The following is a 16419-nucleotide window of genomic DNA, read 5'->3' as shown; positions in this document are numbered from 1 at the left end:
CCAGCGTACTAGAGATATCCTGACGCTGCAACACCAACTACAACGGCAACATGTCAAAGACCTTGGTGGTAGGTGTCTTGCGCCGTCACGTCCAGCCCGGAGTTCTCCTCTTGCCTTGCCACAACTGAATACGCAGCGCCGGCGCTCCTACAGTCCTGGACGGCGCTCGATCGCTGACTTGATACAGGGCGATGTGTATGCCAAAGTCATCAACGATGTTTGCGAAGCTTCACGGCAAGATTTCGAGGAGGGTGGCGTAGAGCTTGCAACCTTAGATCTGCTCAAGTCGGTAAGTCACCCCTGCGGCCAGCTGCACATCACTCTTTGTCAAGTCCCATCATTACTCTGGCTTGCACGAGACATGAGCAAGAGTCGAATACACGTGTCTAAGGAAAGGGAAACAGGCGGCGAAGCGTGGACGCTGGAAAGGTGTTTTGATTGCAAAACAGGCTCCAGGGCGCTGCAGAGCGCTGCGCTGCGGTAGGAGGGCGGGTGGGCGAAGGCTGCGGGCGGCGAGGCGGGGATCGGAAGGTTCTTGAATGCAGGCCCTGCTTTGAGTCATGGTCTCTTTTTATACGCCACCGCCAGCATGGCCACCCCCAAAGTTCCGCACTAACCCATATTTGGAACGCCCCGTGTCGTACCAGGCAGCTCCGGGCGTTGACTGATTGGACTAACCTCTTTCTTCAGGAATGGCAGAAGAAGCTCACAGCGCTGAAGGTTGCCCAACTTCCATGGGACCCTCCGCCAGCGCCTGCCATCAAAGAACAAGCAACCGTCCCCAGCAATGTGAAGACCGCTCCCCAAACTCTTCCCAGCAATGGCGGCAGTGTCAGCACCCCTCCTTTGTCACAATCCTCGGCTCCCTCGGTAGTCATCAAGAATGAGCCCAATGCTGCACCGTCATATCCTACTCAGCAGGCGCCGCCTCACGCTCAGCAATATCAGGCACCCTCGTTCCAGCAAGGTCAGCCGCTGACAGCTCGAGACAGAGCCGCCATGAACCTTCACCAGCAGTACGGTCCGCGAGCCGGTGTCCAGATTGCCCAGCTCCAGTCAGGCGGTCAACCACGTGTGCCAATGCCATCAGCGGCACCAAATTCGTCCTACATCAAGCAAGAAGAGCCAAGCACGGGCTTTGATGGCGTACAGGAATATTCCCACAATCCCCAACTCCAACCTCGAGCAGTAGATACCAGCCAGACCGACGGTGCTGGGGATGCCCGTGACGAATGGTCGACCGAGTTTGCTCAACGCACGGCCTTTGCTGCGGCGCATGCTACGGAAGGCGACAACCTCATGCGAGCCCATTTTCAAGTCCGGCAGCAATCACTGGAAGGCGGCGGTCTCTTGGTTCCATTGGGTGCACGCCACATTCCGGACAAGTCAACTACCCGAAAAGTCAACGCATTGGGCAACGCGGGAGCTGAGTCCGGCAAGGCAGTGACTCGGAGCATTGTGCGTTCTCAAGGCGACGCAACAGGCGACGACGATGACGAGGAGGATGAAGACGCTATCAACTCTGACCTCGACGACCCTGACGATCTAGCGGCGGCCGAGGAAAATGGTGAAAATACTGACCAAGTCATGCTTTGCACATACGACAAGGTCCAGCGGGTCAAGAACAAGTGGAAGTGCACTTTGAAGGATGGTGTTCTGAGGGTGGATGGGACCGAGTAAGTGCTCTCTCGGATATGGATTTTGTTCTTTGGCAACTGACAGATCCTGTCCAGATACGTCTTTCACAAAGGGCAAGGCGAGTTCGAGTGGTGAATGAAGCGAAGTAGACGGTCGTCAATCAGGTTGTGGATGACTTAGTCAAATGTGCGCAAGGCCGAAAGCCCTTCGTCGCTTGACCGAGTTTCATGCGCGCAGATATCAGCCTTGCATGAAACGACGGATGGGGATCTCTCAAGAAAAAATTTCATGCCCGTTTGGTGGACGGATATGCTGGCGAAGTCTGGATTTTACGAATGAGATACCCTGATATCCTTGTGCTCTGGTGCCTGGAGTTGCGCTCGTTGAGCTGCAACCAAGCAAGCAATCCACGAGCTTCAAGAAATGGGAGGCGAGCCTTTGATTTGGTAATGCAGTCCTTGCAAACTTACAGGTTAGGCGCACACGCATTCCTCCAGGCCCAAAATGAATTATGTAAACACGTGGGGCGCTTGAGCTCAGAATCTGATTCACGGGTATCATAAGGACCTCCGTCGGCAGTCAATGATCCTTTTATGCTTCATATAATACACCCCAGTATCCGAAGTACTGGGATTTCAATACCTGGTCAAGATCCACCGTGATGCGAAACAGTGGAGTGTTTGTGCAAGCCGCGCAGTTATATGACGTGGTGGTAACTTCCTTTGCTTGCGACCGCTTTTCCCACCTGCAAAAGTCAAAGGTGACGGTGACGCAACTGTCTGCGAAGTGAAACGCCCAATCTGGCCTTCATTTAAAACCTGGACAGCCTCAACTTCGCATCTGTTGAATTGACCACACCCCACCTCGTTGCTTCAGTTTTTCTCTTTGCCAACTTTACCTTCGGCGTCGTTGTGCCGTGGACTCTCTAGCCTGTGCACCCTCCGAAACAAAACCTCTTCGAGAGAGAACGGCCATCATGACGCTCTACTACAGCCTGGTAAGTTGACCTCTTGCTGACTGCCTGTCTTCATGCTAAGTGGTCCAGGTGTTCGTGCTCCTGGTACTGGAGATGGTGTTGTTTGTCGCACTCATCATCCCCATGCCGTTCACCGCCAAGCGAAAACTGTTCAATTTCATTTCCGAAAGTCCAATAGTTGCCAAGATACAATATGCAATGAAGGTACGGCACCCCTGCCTCGAAAATTACCAGGACTATGGCTGATGACGCAAAAGATCACCTTCATCTTCATTCTGATCCTCTTCCTCGACAGTGTCAACAGAGTCTATCGGGTCCAGGTCGAGATGACAGCTCTTACAAAGGATAATAGTGGAGCAGGGTAAGTCACGCGACATATTTTACAGGAGCATATCTAACAGAAACAGGCGAGCTGCTGCCATTGGCTCTGAGCGCATGGAGGTTCAGGCCCGCAAGTTCTACTCTCAACGCAACATGTATCTGACCGGCTTCACCCTCTTCCTCTCCCTCATCCTCAACCGCACCTACGGCATGATCCTCGACGTTCTTCGTTTGGAAGAGAAGGTCAAGATGTATGAGGGTGATGAGCGGGCTGGCGGCAAAGAAGGAGAGAAACTCGACCACAGATACCGTGCCGACCAGATTGGAGAGCTCAAGAAGCAGCTTGGCAAGAAAGACAAGGAGATTGAGGCAATCAAGAAACAAGCTGAGGGTCTGCAGAAGGAGTACGACGATCTGAGTGTCAAGTACAACCAGACGAACCCTGGCTCTGGAGACAAGAAGAGCAATTAAGGACAGACCAGAATAGGGCGACAGTAGACGCACTGCCAATCGAAAAGCCGTGTCTGTTGCCGACTCCGAAACTGGAACGGTCTCGAAAGGATTGCGACGAGGGCGATGTTGGCGGATATTGGTGGAGGTAATCCGCACCTATGGATGGTGTCGTTGCCTCGACGATAGGCGAGAAAGTTGGGCAAGCTGGGTGTTTGCTAAACAGCTTCATGGGAAATAGATTTTGTGTTTGGGATACACCGGCAGCGAGCACATGACAGCTATGAAATGCATATGTACCAAAACAGGTATTGTTCTCCACCGCTCCAGTCTACGAGTGTCCTTCGGGCCACCTTCAAGCCGAGATCGGATGTGTGCACGAGTATCGATCATGTCTCTTGCTGTCAGCGTGGATTTGCCGTGCGGAGTTGGAGCAGCTCCCCCGAGTCAAGCCTCTTGCGAGATGGTCAGGATGGTACCTCGTATCGGCTGCGAGAAGATCTGTGGGAAAAATGTGGGGGAACCAATGGCGTGTTCCACCATCGCTTCTCCATCCACGGCTGGTGGCTGTCTTTGGTGTATACGGCTAATATCACCCCAGCTTGCCAAAACCGTCTGGAAAATGGTGCCGGCTACGGTCCGAACGTCACGGCTTCACGGTGACTTGAGCGACCAGCCCGACTTTTACCATGAGCTTAAAAAGGAGGTCTGCCCAGCTATGCTAGGTTCCTTGGTTCAGTTCGGCCAGTACTTCCAGGCCCAAGCTTCGCGAAGGATCCTCAAGGTGAAATGCAGCTCTTTGTTTTCGCAGTCGCGTGCCTTCTGGCAGGGGGTCATGCCCATCCTCGAAGCAATCCTCGGCCGTATCCGATGGCATTCGAACGGCGCCAGACACCAGGTGGCAGTAACTCATCCCTTCAAGTTGACTTGGGCTACGAGGTGTATCAAGGCTATAACAATGCTACCATGGGATTGAATCTCTGGAAGGGGTATATCAAGCTGCTACTCTGCTTGGGACCCACGAAGCTGACTCAAAATCCTAGCATACGCTTCGCAGCTCCACCCACTGGCACCAACAGATGGCAGGCGCCTCAGCCTCCCACCACGAACCGTGACTCTGTCATTCAAGCGAACCGGTTCGGCGCAATTTGTCCTCAGAACCAGGACGCAACGAACACCTTTGTGCTCCTCAACACTACAGGAGCTAACGAGGACTGCCTGTTCCTGAACGTCTACGCACCGCCAAGCCCTCCCAGTCCACTTCCTGTGCTTGTTTACATCCATGGTGGTGAGTCTGCTCTGTTTCACAGTTCGTTGTGAACCTGCCTAGCAACCATTCTAGCCGAGCTCCACACTTCTTCTTGAACCCTGTCATGTAATTATACTAACTCTGGGAAACTCAGGTGGATATGGTCGCGGTAATGGGCAGCAGGATTTGTCGGCCATCATCAATACAAACAACAACTCGTTCGTTGGAGTAACAATCCAGTACAGGGTATGTTTCGCAGAGCGAATTCCGATAGAGAGAGGACTTACGACCCCTTCAGCTTGGTGCCTTTGGCTTTCTAGCGGGCGATGAAGTCTTCCGAAATGGTGCTGTTAATGCCGGACTGCTAGACCAGCATCTGGCGCTGCAGTGGGTACAGCGATATATCTCGTTCTTCGGCGGTGATCCCAGCCGTGTGTCCATTGCTGGGCAATCAGCCGGTGCCGGGTCCGTCATGGTAAGTTGTTAACTGCCTCGACAGTTTCCACACGATCCACGCTCTACTGAAGCTGTTTGCTTCAACCAGATCGAGTTCCACTAACACTATCTTAGTTGCAAGGCATGGCTTATGGCGGCTCGCTTGGCGTTTCACTTTTCAGGAACGTAAGGGAATTTGCACAAGTCTGCATTTGAAATGGAGCTGATATAGCTAGATGATCGCCCCTTCTCCATACCTTCCAATGCAGTACGGCTACAAGGATTGGCAGCCTTCCCAAGCCTATTATGCGTTTGCTACTATGGTCGGCTGTGCGCCGACACTGCCATATGGTGGCCATCCAGGCACAATTTTCGAATGCCTAGTCAGCAAGGATTCAGCCACACTGATGAACGCAAGTGCGACTCTTTCCCAGTCCGGCAAGTACGGTACTTGGCCATTCCTGCCAGTGACAGATGGTGTTTTCGTCCAGGACCTGCCAAGTCGCCAGCTTTTACGGAAAGAACTCAATGGCGTGAACTTACTCGTGAGCAACAACGCATTGGAAGGACCAGCATATACGCAGCCCAACATCACGACCGAGAACGACCTTGTGGCCTGGCTGCAACTAACATTCCCACTGTTCAGCAACGACGATATCGCAAAGGTCCTGCTGTACTATCCGAGTTCAAATGACTCGACCAATACCGACGCTCCGTTGTATGCTTCTTCAGGCACTACTTTGCCAAGCTTCATCAACCAGAGCAGTGTTGCTACGGGACAGCTCCAGAGAGCTTTTGTGAGCGAAATGTTCCGGCTACCATTTGAACTGCTACTGACAGGGACGCTAGGCAATATACTCGGAGACGACTTTTGTATGCCCATCATACTGGATGGCTCAAGCATACAGCGACTTCGGGCGCAATTCATATAAGTACCAATACTCCGTCCCAATCGCTACGCATGGTTCAGATTTGACTGCGTACTTTGGGCCTCCAGCACCGAATCAGAGCCCTGACTTTGTCAATGCCGCGATGCAGATCTGGGGCAATTTCATCACGTCGGATAATCCTTCGATTCCTGACGCCGTCGCCCACGGAGCTTCGTCAAACAGTACCTTGAGCAGTCCAGCTTCGAATTGGCCTCCTTTCAAGATCTACTCGCCGTATCAAATGAATCTCAATGTAACAGGGGGCACACCGTTTGCATTCAATCTGTCCTATATCCAGAGAAACCTGACGGAATATGGGCCACCCGGGCTGCTGAATAATTTCACGCTTGTCAACGCGTATGACTGGGAAGCAGGAAGAGGATATCGATGCGACTTCTGGAGGAGTCTCGGTTCCATAGTGCCGGAGTGATAGTCGAGGGAAGCATGCATCCCATGTAGCGATGGACTGGCCAGGCGATGTTGTGAAGACAGGTTCCTTGCCGGTCGTCATCTATGGGAATGTGCCACCTTCTGGATCTGGCAGCCCTGGGCCCGCTTAGATGGCACGTTGTTCATTTCCGCTACCGATTCGAGTAATGTCTACACCAGCTGCGCGATATCCCGGTCAACTGCAAGTCCCTCTCAAGAGCATCGGTGACAGGGCATCTGCCGGGTGGACGGACACAGGTGACGTCTTCAGATCTGCAGCTTTCAAATCTCTCGGCGGTCATTCGACAGCAGAAACCACCCACGTGCTCCAGGCCTTGACAAGCTGTGGCTGCCGAGCTTGTCCTGCTCGCAGCTACTGCATGATTCCCACGGGGTTCCAAACTCTCTTTTCTCCCACCTCAATTCCCATTGACGTCGTCTGCGCGGGCAGCCGTTAATCGCTCCAACATGCTTCCATTCTACACGACTACGATGAGATAGGAAGCTCCAAAAGGTTTTCAGGCCGATCTGGGTGCAGCTTTGCAAACTTTGCCCTGACGATGGCGTCCGCATGCCAACAGCCTTATCATCAATTGGCTCATCTCCATCTGCACCGGCAAGCTTGTGCCTTAAGCTTGAATCTCCACCCCAGCTTGTCGACTCGCTTCTTGGGATATGCTGAGAAGCGTGGGATGACAGGGAAGAGCTCGCGTCGAGTCCGGGTTGGAGATCCTAGAGCTCTCATGGCCGCAAGCTGCGATTTATTTGAAGGAGCTGCTGTCCGCTCTGCTCAGGGTTGAAAAGGTGAGCTACCTGACATACCTCTCCGCCAACTCACTGCAGGCAAGATGTTGCAACTCCTTGTATTCATCACCTTCATTGGTGCCTCATTGGCTTCGTATGGGGCCAATCTGAACTATCGCTCTCCTTCTCTCCATCATCCTGGTCTAGGAATCTCCGTACGCAAGGTTGTCAAGAGACATGTTGAGAGACAAGCGACCCCGGCTTCACAGCTGAACTTCACCCATGGAGTAGCTTCTGGTGACCCGTTCCCAAACAGCGTGATTCTGTGGACCAGGTGTGCTCCTGTAAGTGCTCTTCCCGCTATGTACCTGCGGAGGTCATCGGAAGTCCCTTGCTCACCGCGAGACAGAGCTCCGACAATGTTAGGAGCAATAGTACCACAAGCGGCTATGTTCCCCTCTACAACCCAGTGCCCATCTACAACGACACAGACGAGGTCAAACCGCCGTCGACTGCCCCAGTCTGCCTGAACTGGAAAATTGCCGGTGACAGCGCCCTGTCCCAAGTCCTCGACCAAGGCACGGTATATACCAGCTCAGACGTCGACTACACTGTTAAAGTCGAGGCTGGAAACCTCCAGCCGTTCACTCAATACTACTATCAATTTACTGTTTGCAATAGTAGCGTTTCTAGCATGGTCGGCAGAACCAAGACGACCCCGTCCCCCACTGATGACACGGCTGCAGTCAATCTGGCCGTCTACTCTTGCAGCAACTACCCGTTTGGCTTCTTCAATGCTTACGGCAACCCCGTCCGCAAGAACTCGGTCGATTTTGTTCTACACCTGGGCGACTATATCTACGAGTACGCCAACGGTGAATACGGCTGGGGTCAAACAATTGGGCGTGTTCCGCTTCCTGACAGACAGATCTACACCCTTTACGACTATCGCAAGCGCCATGCCACATACCGGACCGACCTGGATTTGGTTGCCAGCCACCAAAACTTCGCTTGGATCCCTGTGTGGGATGACCATGAAGTCGCCGATAACACCTACCGCGACGGCTCGTCGGAGCTCAACAACACCGAGTCCTCTTTCATCGAAGACGGCGGTGTATCGGTGGATCAGCGCAAAATGAACGCGGTGCGCGCCTACTTCGAATGGATGCCCATTCGGCAGGTTGAAATGGGAGACGATGTGAGCAGCCCACTTCTTCTCCTCATTGACCTTTGTCTTCTAACCCCTTCCTAGCTCCGAATCTGGCGTTCATTCTCGATCGGCAACCTCCTCGACCTCATTATGCTGGACACTCGCCAGTATGACCGCTCCATCACCGACCTCTACTGGAACACCGACTACATCCACGCCCTCGCCAACGACGCAGGCCGCACAATGATGGGCTCGCGTCAAGAAAATTGGTTCTACAACCAACTCATCTCCTCCAAGAACCGGGGCGCGACTTGGCGCGTGATTGGCTCCCAGACGGTCTTCAGCCGCATCAACGAGTCCGTCGCGTACGGAAACGTCAATCCACTCGACTACGACGCGTGGGATGGGTACCAGGCCAATCGAAACCGGACGTATCAGATCCTGTATGGCAACAACATCACCAACAACATCATGATCTCGGGCGACAGCCACGCCAACTGGGTGTCCGACCTCGTCTGGTTAGACAACCACCCCTACGACCCGGCCACGGGCCAAGGGGCGATCGGCGTGGAGTTTGGCGGCACAGCCGTCTCCTCGCCGTCACCGTATGGCGCTAACATCTCGATCGCCCGCAGCGTGCAGGCCTCTGAATGGCTTGTCGGCGCCAACAGGGAATTGCAGTGGCAGGAGGTGTACTACCGGGGATACTTTGAATTGCACCTCACCCAGCAGCAAGTGCAGGCGCGCTACTTCGGCATGCCGACCGTGGTGAGTCGGAATCCGAATGAGATCTCCCTTGCAAACTTCACCGTCGTGGCTGGGGAGAACCATCTGCACCGGTTCAATGGCACAGTGGTGAATTCGCCAGTGGAGAATGGCTACGTCAAGTTTGGGCAGGTGAAGCAGACAAACTTGACGAATGCGACGGATACGGGCCGGTACTTTATCAGTAATGCAACATTGGAGGTGCTGTGAGCAAAGGTGGCAGATGATGACGAGATATGGATTGACGGATACAAACTAGACAAAACCGTCGGACTGTGATGCCGAGGCTGGTGCTGTTGCTGGTGCTGGTGCTGATGCTGGAGCATAGTCCTGCGCGTCACTTCGCCAAGTCATCCATCAGTCACGAGTGTCATTTCGTGCCCCTGCAAGCAAAGACATAGGATGTGATATGTAGATACATGAATGTGTGAATACAGTATACATGTGCATCCAAGATATGTCCCTCACTGTCGTGCTCGTCGATTCGGCCGAAAATCCCATTTCCACCACAGCTCAATCAATCAATCAATCATTCAACAGATCGCCATCCAGGCAGCACGATAGATCGATCCAATACTGTACGTTGGGAGGGAAGCTGACTTGGCACCGCGCAAGCACGCTTGAATTACATGTTCATACGACTGTGTACCATTTCCCCGCCTGCCCGCCCGCCTGCCTAATTACTTGCCTGTCTACGCCAGAGACGGTACAACACCAGGACGCTGGACCAGAAGCGCGATCATGGGCGAGAATAACGTCCTTGGACCATTCTTTGGGCCTCCCGGTTCTGCATCTCCATCTGCATCTGCCCCCGTATCTGCCGCCGTATCTGCTTCCGTGAATATGTCTCGTGGCGCCGCCGCCCCCTTCTTACCTCCCTCCGTGAATATGTCTCGTGGCGCCGCCGCCCCCTTCTTACCTCCCTCCGGGAGATATCCACTTCGAAGCTGAGGCGCCGCCCACCTCAGCAGATCGTGCCATGAGACCCACTCCCATCCCGCGCATTTGTCTGGCTCGAGAAGTTTTGCCTCGGGAAACTGCTGGCCTCCGCCTGTGCTTATCCTAGTGCTCGTGCTCGTGCTCGTGCTGGTTCTGGTGCTAGTGCCGGTAGGGGTATCGGTGCTGATGTCGGTGCCGGAACTCATCCTGTGCCCTTGCCCTTGCCCTTGCCCTTGCCCTGGACCGCCGGACTTCACGCGAGCAGTCATAAAGATGGTCACGTAATGCTTCCCTTGATTTCTGGCGTCAGCGTCAGCGTCAGCGTCAGCGTCCAGGGCCACGCCACTCGCCGCGCCTGCCTCTGCTTCGGCCTCCGCTCCAACTCCCCCTGGTGCCCTCCCAAACGGCACGACATCCGGCACGAGCATGACATCATTTGTCGCGGTCAAGAACTTCACGTCGGCCACGTCGAGGCCCGTCTCTTCCATGACTTCCCGCGCAGCGCAGTCCTCGAAGGACTCGCCGAACTCGAGGTGTCCGCCGGGGAGGGCCCACGTGCCGGCGCCGTGGGAGCCGAGACGTTTGCCGAGGATGAACTTGCACGAGTACGTCTTGGTTGAAGATGAGGAAGGCGAAGAAGAGGCCTGAGATTGAGATTGGGGTTGCGATGGACATTGGGTCTCGGGCTGGTTGTGGTTGATGGGCTGTGTTCTGACACTGTTGGCGTCGGCGTCGGCGTTGGCGTTAACATCAGTACCACGAACAGGATCAATGTCGGTGTCCACGTCCACCGGATGGAGGATGAACACGGCGACGCCGACGCGGGGATGAGCGTCAGGCGTGGACATGACCGTTGTGGTCATTGATGTGAATGTGGTGGTAGTGCTGGTGGTGGTGGTGGTGCGACAATAGTTACCGGCTCGGTGTCCTTTTGGGGCAAAGGGGAGTCTATCTGGCTGTCCGTCTGTGCATCTGTCGCTGTATGGTTTATGCTGTGAAAGATCAGATAGGGTTACCTATTCTCGATTGTAAACCGCGGGGAGCCAAAACACGGTTGTTTGACGGGTTTAATATGTATCACTCCGTAGTTTGACCATGGAATGACAATGACTCAGAATGCCCTTGAAGCGGCAAAGTCTGAGTGAGTTTTGAGGATTTTGCTCTTCTTCTTCTTCTTCTTCGCCCAAACACAAGTTGAATGCGTCGATGTCTATGTCTATGTCAGTCTCGCTGCTAGTGTCGGCCGATGAAGGATAAAACGTCGTATGAATGAGCTGAAATGGTGGTAGCAAGAACGAGCCTGCTTGAAGGAAGTGAAGTGATAACTACAGAGTGGTGAGATCGAGGCCGCGACCGAGACTGAACCTGAAGCGGGATTCTAACGTGACATGACGGGGCGAGGCAAGGCGAGCAGTCCTCGTCCTTCACTGTTCACTCTCGCAAGCCACGTTGATGTTTGTCTTGTTACTGTACGTATCCAGCCTTATGAGGCGTCTTCCGGCTCTGTCTCAACTCTGCCCTCGCCCATTGCCATCTCCGTCTTGCCTCGAACATCCGAATCCGCCTTGTACATTCCCTGCTTGTTACCCGCTCTGTGAGTCATTAGAGGGAAGAGGAATTGGTGAGGGGATGGCGACGGCCACGGGGGGCGAAAATCCTTGGAAGAGACTCTAGTCTACCTGATTTTTTGTTCTGGTTTGGTCACGTCTGGGCTTGTGTATCTCATTTGGCAAGGCGGGCTGTTCGGCTAACAGGTTGGGACATATCATAGTGATTAGTAGTACTATATACCCTGTACTCTGTACTGTCTGTAGGTAGTCTGGATGTGTGAGTTGCGTGAGGAAAGTCCCGTTCGGAAAGTCTTGGTCCTGATTCTGATTCTGGTCCTCGTACTCGTACTCCTCGTGATTGGCCAATCTGTGACCGCCTGTTGTCATTCCTCTACCGGCAGCATCAAGCTCGACTCCCCAAGCCGCGAGAAGATCCCGCCGTGCAGGTGTCGAAATCTGCTGCTGCATGAGACACTGTGCAAAGCTGCGGCTCAAGCGGTGTTTGCAGACTCCGTGCTCGTTTGGTGTAGGTGCTTCGATCTATGTCTGTCCTTTCCTCTTCTTTCCTCTCCTTCTTGGCCTGCCGTGCCTGTCCGCCAGGGAGTCGCCACCTACATGTATCGAGATCCACTGGCTCTCTGCAACGGTCCCCTTGATTCCTAGTGTATGATCCCTCCCGCTGTCGTCTAGATGGTCGTAAAATGTATATTTTCCATTGCAAGAACCGTTGTTGGAAATGAAAATGATGGATATCGTCGTAACGTCGTGGCATGCATGCAACTAATGTAAAGGCTCAAGAGTGCTCGCTGAAATGCGCACTTTTTCATGTAAAGACTCAATACTCCGTAGTGTTTGGTGGATCGCACTCTCTTCCCAAATCATATGCTCGGCTGGATCGTGTGCTTCGTCATCGTAGCATCCTGGAAGGACCTGCTGGTGCGTCCAGCTTCGGCTCCAGCGTCAAAGGAAGGCCCTTGGGAGCATAAGGCTGATACTGCTCGGCGTGAGGCCTTGAGGGTCTGGGCGACACCTGATCGGCCGTTCTTGTGTTTGGTGACGAGTTGGCTATCGAGAGCGCGGGCTCAATGTCGGACTTTACGCTCGTTCTTCGTCCCGTCGAGCCACCATTCGCACTGTAGTTGGGCGAGGCACGCCGGCCAGGGGAGTACATCGGCGTGCCTATCGATGATGGCGTGTTAGGCTGAGTTGAGGACATGGGATTCCCGTTCCTAGGCTTTGCCGAGAAGATAGCATCGTCTCTTCTCTTGATATAGTCTCGTGCGGAAGGAGAGTTGTAATACAGTAGCGGATCCGGTACTCGACACAACCTTCCCTCAGCTCGACTGTACTTAGCCTCCGCTGCTTCGACAAACGCTCGCTGATACGCAATCTCACCGTGGGGGTCTTGGACAGGCGCTTTTCTAACACTGTAGGCAAACTCCGGTCGATAGCCTCGCGCCACCCACGGGTGATTGGGGTCCGTAGGTGAGATATCCGCCATGGAGTCGGCGTGTCTTGTGGTCATCGCTTACGTGCTGCTTCCCCGTCTTGTAGAATGGTGGCGATGAAGTGAGGGTGCCGTAATGCCCAAGCTTACTGTGCGACTGGCGAAACGGGGCAGCGTCAGGCCTGACAGGAGCCCAGGGCAGAAGAATAGATGAGCATTAATTGAGGGGGAAGTGAGGGTTGGAAACGTGTCAAACGTGCCTTGACCGAGTCCGAACACCTCGGAACCCTTAACTGGAAGATGGGGGTGACCCGGGGCCAGGGAGGCACGACCCACCCATCCTAATTGGCTACCGACCAGCAGGTGAGGCCGCTACTCGAGGGTGCCACCGCAGCCAGACAGGCGGGTGGATGGACCGAAATTCTCCATGGTTACAGCATAGCCTGCTAGCATCCTTGTCCATTTTTGTTTCCATCGGCCAGCGCAACACTGCAGACGACGCCCGCGCACTGCCAATTTGACACGCCCCCGCGGAGACCATTCCCGACGCCTACCGCGACCAACCAAAAAACAACGGCTGAGGTGGTCGCTCGGCTTTGTCCCTCCTGCACATTGGGTCGCCAGGGGGGCGTCTGCTGCACGAGGCCATAACAATGCACAACATCTCTGGGAGTCGGAACGCTGCGAGTGATTTGCATCAATGCCCACTTGGCGCTCCCGATCGAGGCTTGGTTTCAATCATCGCATCCACCAAGGGTCACCAAATCTATTCTGTGACTAAATGGATACATCGACTCGGACGAACTTGTTCGTTCATACGAGGTACGAGTTATGCATTGATCTGGTCGACGTCAAGGTCGCCCGACACCGTACAACATGCAAGCTCGTGCAACCCGGTGTCGACCGGGTTGTCACGTAGCTGCTGCGCAGTAATCGAATGCACCCGGACCGTCGTGGCTTGACTGCAGTCGGCGACGCAACCAGGCGACGCTGTAAGAAGAATCGGAACATCGACAGGGAAGCACATTGATATGGCGGATGCCCGCCCAGCCAGAATATGAATGCCGGTCGGGTACCGAGCACACTGTGACCACAGAGTGGCAATCAGGCTGCGTCGGCACATTGCTTGGTTGGTCATTTCGGCTTTGCAACCCTAGCCTGCCAGGCCCAGGTTTCAACTGGAGAACTGGGGTTGTTTTTGCCTAAGAGAGCCTAATCGAGCCTGTCGCGAAGCCTATTCCGGCCGTTGTGCCCGGTCTGCAAACCGACATCGCCGTCTGCGACTCTGCACTGCCTGGTGGCGAGTTACCAACGGCCGAGAGACATGTCCGAGCACTCTTTCGAACAGGTGCAACCGTCTGACGGAACTGGAACATACTGTGTAATCGGTCAAGCAGCTCTCGCGTGGAGGCTCGGCCTCCCAGCTCATGCCAGGCTGCATTTCCTCATTGACTTCTGTCAAGCCCAGCAGTGTCAGACAGCACACGATCTCTAAGTGGCCAACCCTTTGTCGAAATGCTGCAGTTATTATTGGCTCGTTGGAGGGCTTATCAGTAGCTTATTAGGAACGCACATGCCTATCGCGCGAGGGGTGGGTAAGGGAAGACACCCTTCTCGCCTTTGCCCTCCACTATGAGGTCGATGGGCTTGCGACCACTATTCTTTTTGTATCCTTCACCCGCCAGTTACTCTTGCATCTACTGTTGACCACACCCATTCGAAATAATCATAGCTTCACTTTGTGCCCCCATTCAGCAGAGTCATCCAGCCTGTGTCCTGGCTAGACAAAGCCCCATCTAGGTCACGTTTCTGTTGGGATTTGGCAGCGCTTGTGCCTCTTCTTATCTCGTCCATCCCACCCTCCCCGTGGCCTGCGCTTTACCTGGCCGTCACGCCCACCCCACCTCCCACGTTTCACGCAACTCAACGCCCGTCTGGTTGCCTATTCTCTGCTTGATCGCGGAGATCTCATTGGGAGCTGTCGCGCTGCCTCTGAGATCATTCTCGGTACCGAGAACGTGGTTACGGAGCCCGCTCGTGATCCGGCGCCTCGTCAATACGCGACTGTCGACTATCCGATACCGACATTAAGCGCATGTCCTGTCCTTTCTGACCAGCACTGTGGCGCAGACACAGCACTGCTACCAGACTCTCCACGGTCTTATATCCGCATAGACCACAGTTGAAACGCCTCCTCTGTGGCCACACGAACTGCGGCCATGAACTACCCAGCTCAACCATTCACCATCCCAGACTACATGAGCCAACAGCCTTCACCCGCGAGCTCGACGTCTCCCGCGTCTCCTCGCATGCAGGACTACATTCAACAGCATGCGCCGAACCCGTACAAGCAACTGCGGCCTCTGAAGTCCCCTCTCTACGTCCCTGCCGCCCTCCGGCCCACCGAGCATTTCTGCAACCCATCGCCCATGACACCGCCCAAGAGTCTGCATGGTTCATTGGACAGTCTACAAGAGCCGGAGGCCCGGACCGCAAGTCCAGAGGTCCACCATGAGTTGGGCCTGGACGCGTTTGACCATGACTGGGCTCAAGAGGAAGAGTTAGGTGAAGTCACTGGTCCTCCCACAAGGGATCATTGGAAGGTACGCGGCCACGTGCATTGAGACATGCAGACGGATGCTAACATGTGTATTCTACTCCAGCCCGACCAAGCTTCACCGACCTGCGACTCGCCCCAGTGTCGATCGTCCTTCAGTCTCTTTGTCCGCAAACACCACTGCCGTCACTGCGGCCACATCTTTTGCTCGTCACACGCTCCCTTTACAATCCCCCTGGATCAGTATGCCAAGTTCCACCCGGATGGCAGCCCGTCAAGAGCATGCGAGGTCTGCCACCGTCAGTATCAGCGCTGGGATACTGCCAGGTCAATCCGTCGCAAGAACAGCCAGAATAGCAGAGAAGACAACGACAACAACGAGAGTGGCCCGCCAACCCCTCTGGCGGGACCAAGTGGCCACCGACGGATGATCTCCAGCGGCATTCGTTCGGGCAAGCCGGTGGAACAGGTCGCTAACAGCGTACCCAAAGATTGGGCCTGGAGCACATTCTGAGTGGATTTTTCTGTCGCAGACGGAGTACTCCACGCCCTAGCCGGGGTCCGCCGCCACGCCTCGGAAATAGTTCCTTTGGAGGCAACCCAGCCTGCAGTGCGAGTGCCTGCCAGGCTGTCTCCGAGATTCCTACCTTGGCTGAACTCGGGCCGCCCTTTTATTTGTGGCGTCCGTGATCGGTTATCTGCGGCTATGATTGCCTGATTTTGTGCCTGTCAGGCTGAAGCATCTGAGTCGGTGTATGGGTACATGAAATGACTATTGACCTTGCCAGTCACGGGAACGAGGAGTCACCGTGCGTCAGATTGACTCGATCGTGATCAGAT

The 16419-nt window shown here is 54.5% G+C and overlaps 7 protein-coding genes across 7 annotated transcripts; 5 read left to right on the top strand and 2 right to left on the bottom strand.

The window, feature by feature from the left end:
- Positions 1-187: 187 nt before the first annotated feature.
- Positions 188-1773, top strand: A1O7_02266 (uncharacterized protein; the record flags this gene model as incomplete). Its single annotated transcript, XM_007756300.1, has 3 exons — positions 188-289; positions 691-1676; positions 1734-1773. Coding segments are annotated over 3 exons (1128 nt in total), but the record flags the coding sequence as incomplete, so codon positions are not given.
- An 841-nt stretch (positions 1774-2614) lies between these two features.
- Positions 2615-3406, top strand: A1O7_02265 (uncharacterized protein; the record flags this gene model as incomplete). The annotated part of the gene is made up of 4 exons (XM_007756299.1): positions 2615-2635; positions 2684-2818; positions 2872-2975; positions 3022-3406. The coding sequence occupies 4 exons, from the start codon at positions 2615-2617 to the stop codon at positions 3404-3406; spliced, it is 645 nt and encodes a 214-aa protein (XP_007754489.1).
- An 849-nt stretch (positions 3407-4255) lies between these two features.
- On the top strand, positions 4256-6428 carry A1O7_02264 (carboxylesterase 2; the record flags this gene model as incomplete). The annotated part of the gene is made up of 7 exons (XM_007756298.1): positions 4256-4374; positions 4429-4673; positions 4789-4880; positions 4933-5109; positions 5205-5255; positions 5306-5866; positions 5919-6428. 7 exons carry the CDS (start codon positions 4256-4258, stop codon positions 6426-6428), a joined length of 1755 nt encoding a protein of 584 aa, XP_007754488.1.
- Positions 6429-7275: 847 nt separating this feature from the next.
- Positions 7276-9296, top strand: A1O7_02263 (alkaline phosphatase; the record flags this gene model as incomplete). Its single annotated transcript, XM_007756297.1, has 3 exons — positions 7276-7515; positions 7581-8369; positions 8424-9296. 3 exons carry the CDS (start codon positions 7276-7278, stop codon positions 9294-9296), a joined length of 1902 nt encoding a protein of 633 aa, XP_007754487.1.
- Positions 9297-9778: 482 nt separating this feature from the next.
- On the bottom strand, positions 9779-10873 carry A1O7_02262 (uncharacterized protein; the record flags this gene model as incomplete). Its single annotated transcript, XM_007756296.1, has 1 exon — positions 9779-10873. The coding sequence occupies one exon, from the start codon at positions 10871-10873 to the stop codon at positions 9779-9781; it is 1095 nt and encodes a 364-aa protein (XP_007754486.1).
- Positions 10874-12482: 1609 nt separating this feature from the next.
- On the bottom strand, positions 12483-13076 carry A1O7_02261 (uncharacterized protein; the record flags this gene model as incomplete). The annotated part of the gene is made up of 1 exon (XM_007756295.1): positions 12483-13076. One exon carries the CDS (start codon positions 13074-13076, stop codon positions 12483-12485), a length of 594 nt encoding a protein of 197 aa, XP_007754485.1.
- Positions 13077-15241: 2165 nt separating this feature from the next.
- A1O7_02260 (uncharacterized protein) lies at positions 15242-16093 on the top strand (the record flags this gene model as incomplete). Its single annotated transcript, XM_007756294.1, has 2 exons — positions 15242-15625; positions 15686-16093. 2 exons carry the CDS (start codon positions 15242-15244, stop codon positions 16091-16093), a joined length of 792 nt encoding a protein of 263 aa, XP_007754484.1.
- Positions 16094-16419: the final 326 nt, after the last annotated feature.

The sequence above is a fragment of the Cladophialophora yegresii genome (assembly GCF_000585515.1).
Source record: "Cladophialophora yegresii CBS 114405 chromosome Unknown aczIN-supercont1.2, whole genome shotgun sequence".
NCBI lineage: Eukaryota > Fungi > Ascomycota > Eurotiomycetes > Chaetothyriales > Herpotrichiellaceae > Cladophialophora > Cladophialophora yegresii.
The sequence above is the reverse complement of the archived record's forward strand: the minus strand, read 5'-3'. Positions and strand labels throughout refer to the sequence as shown.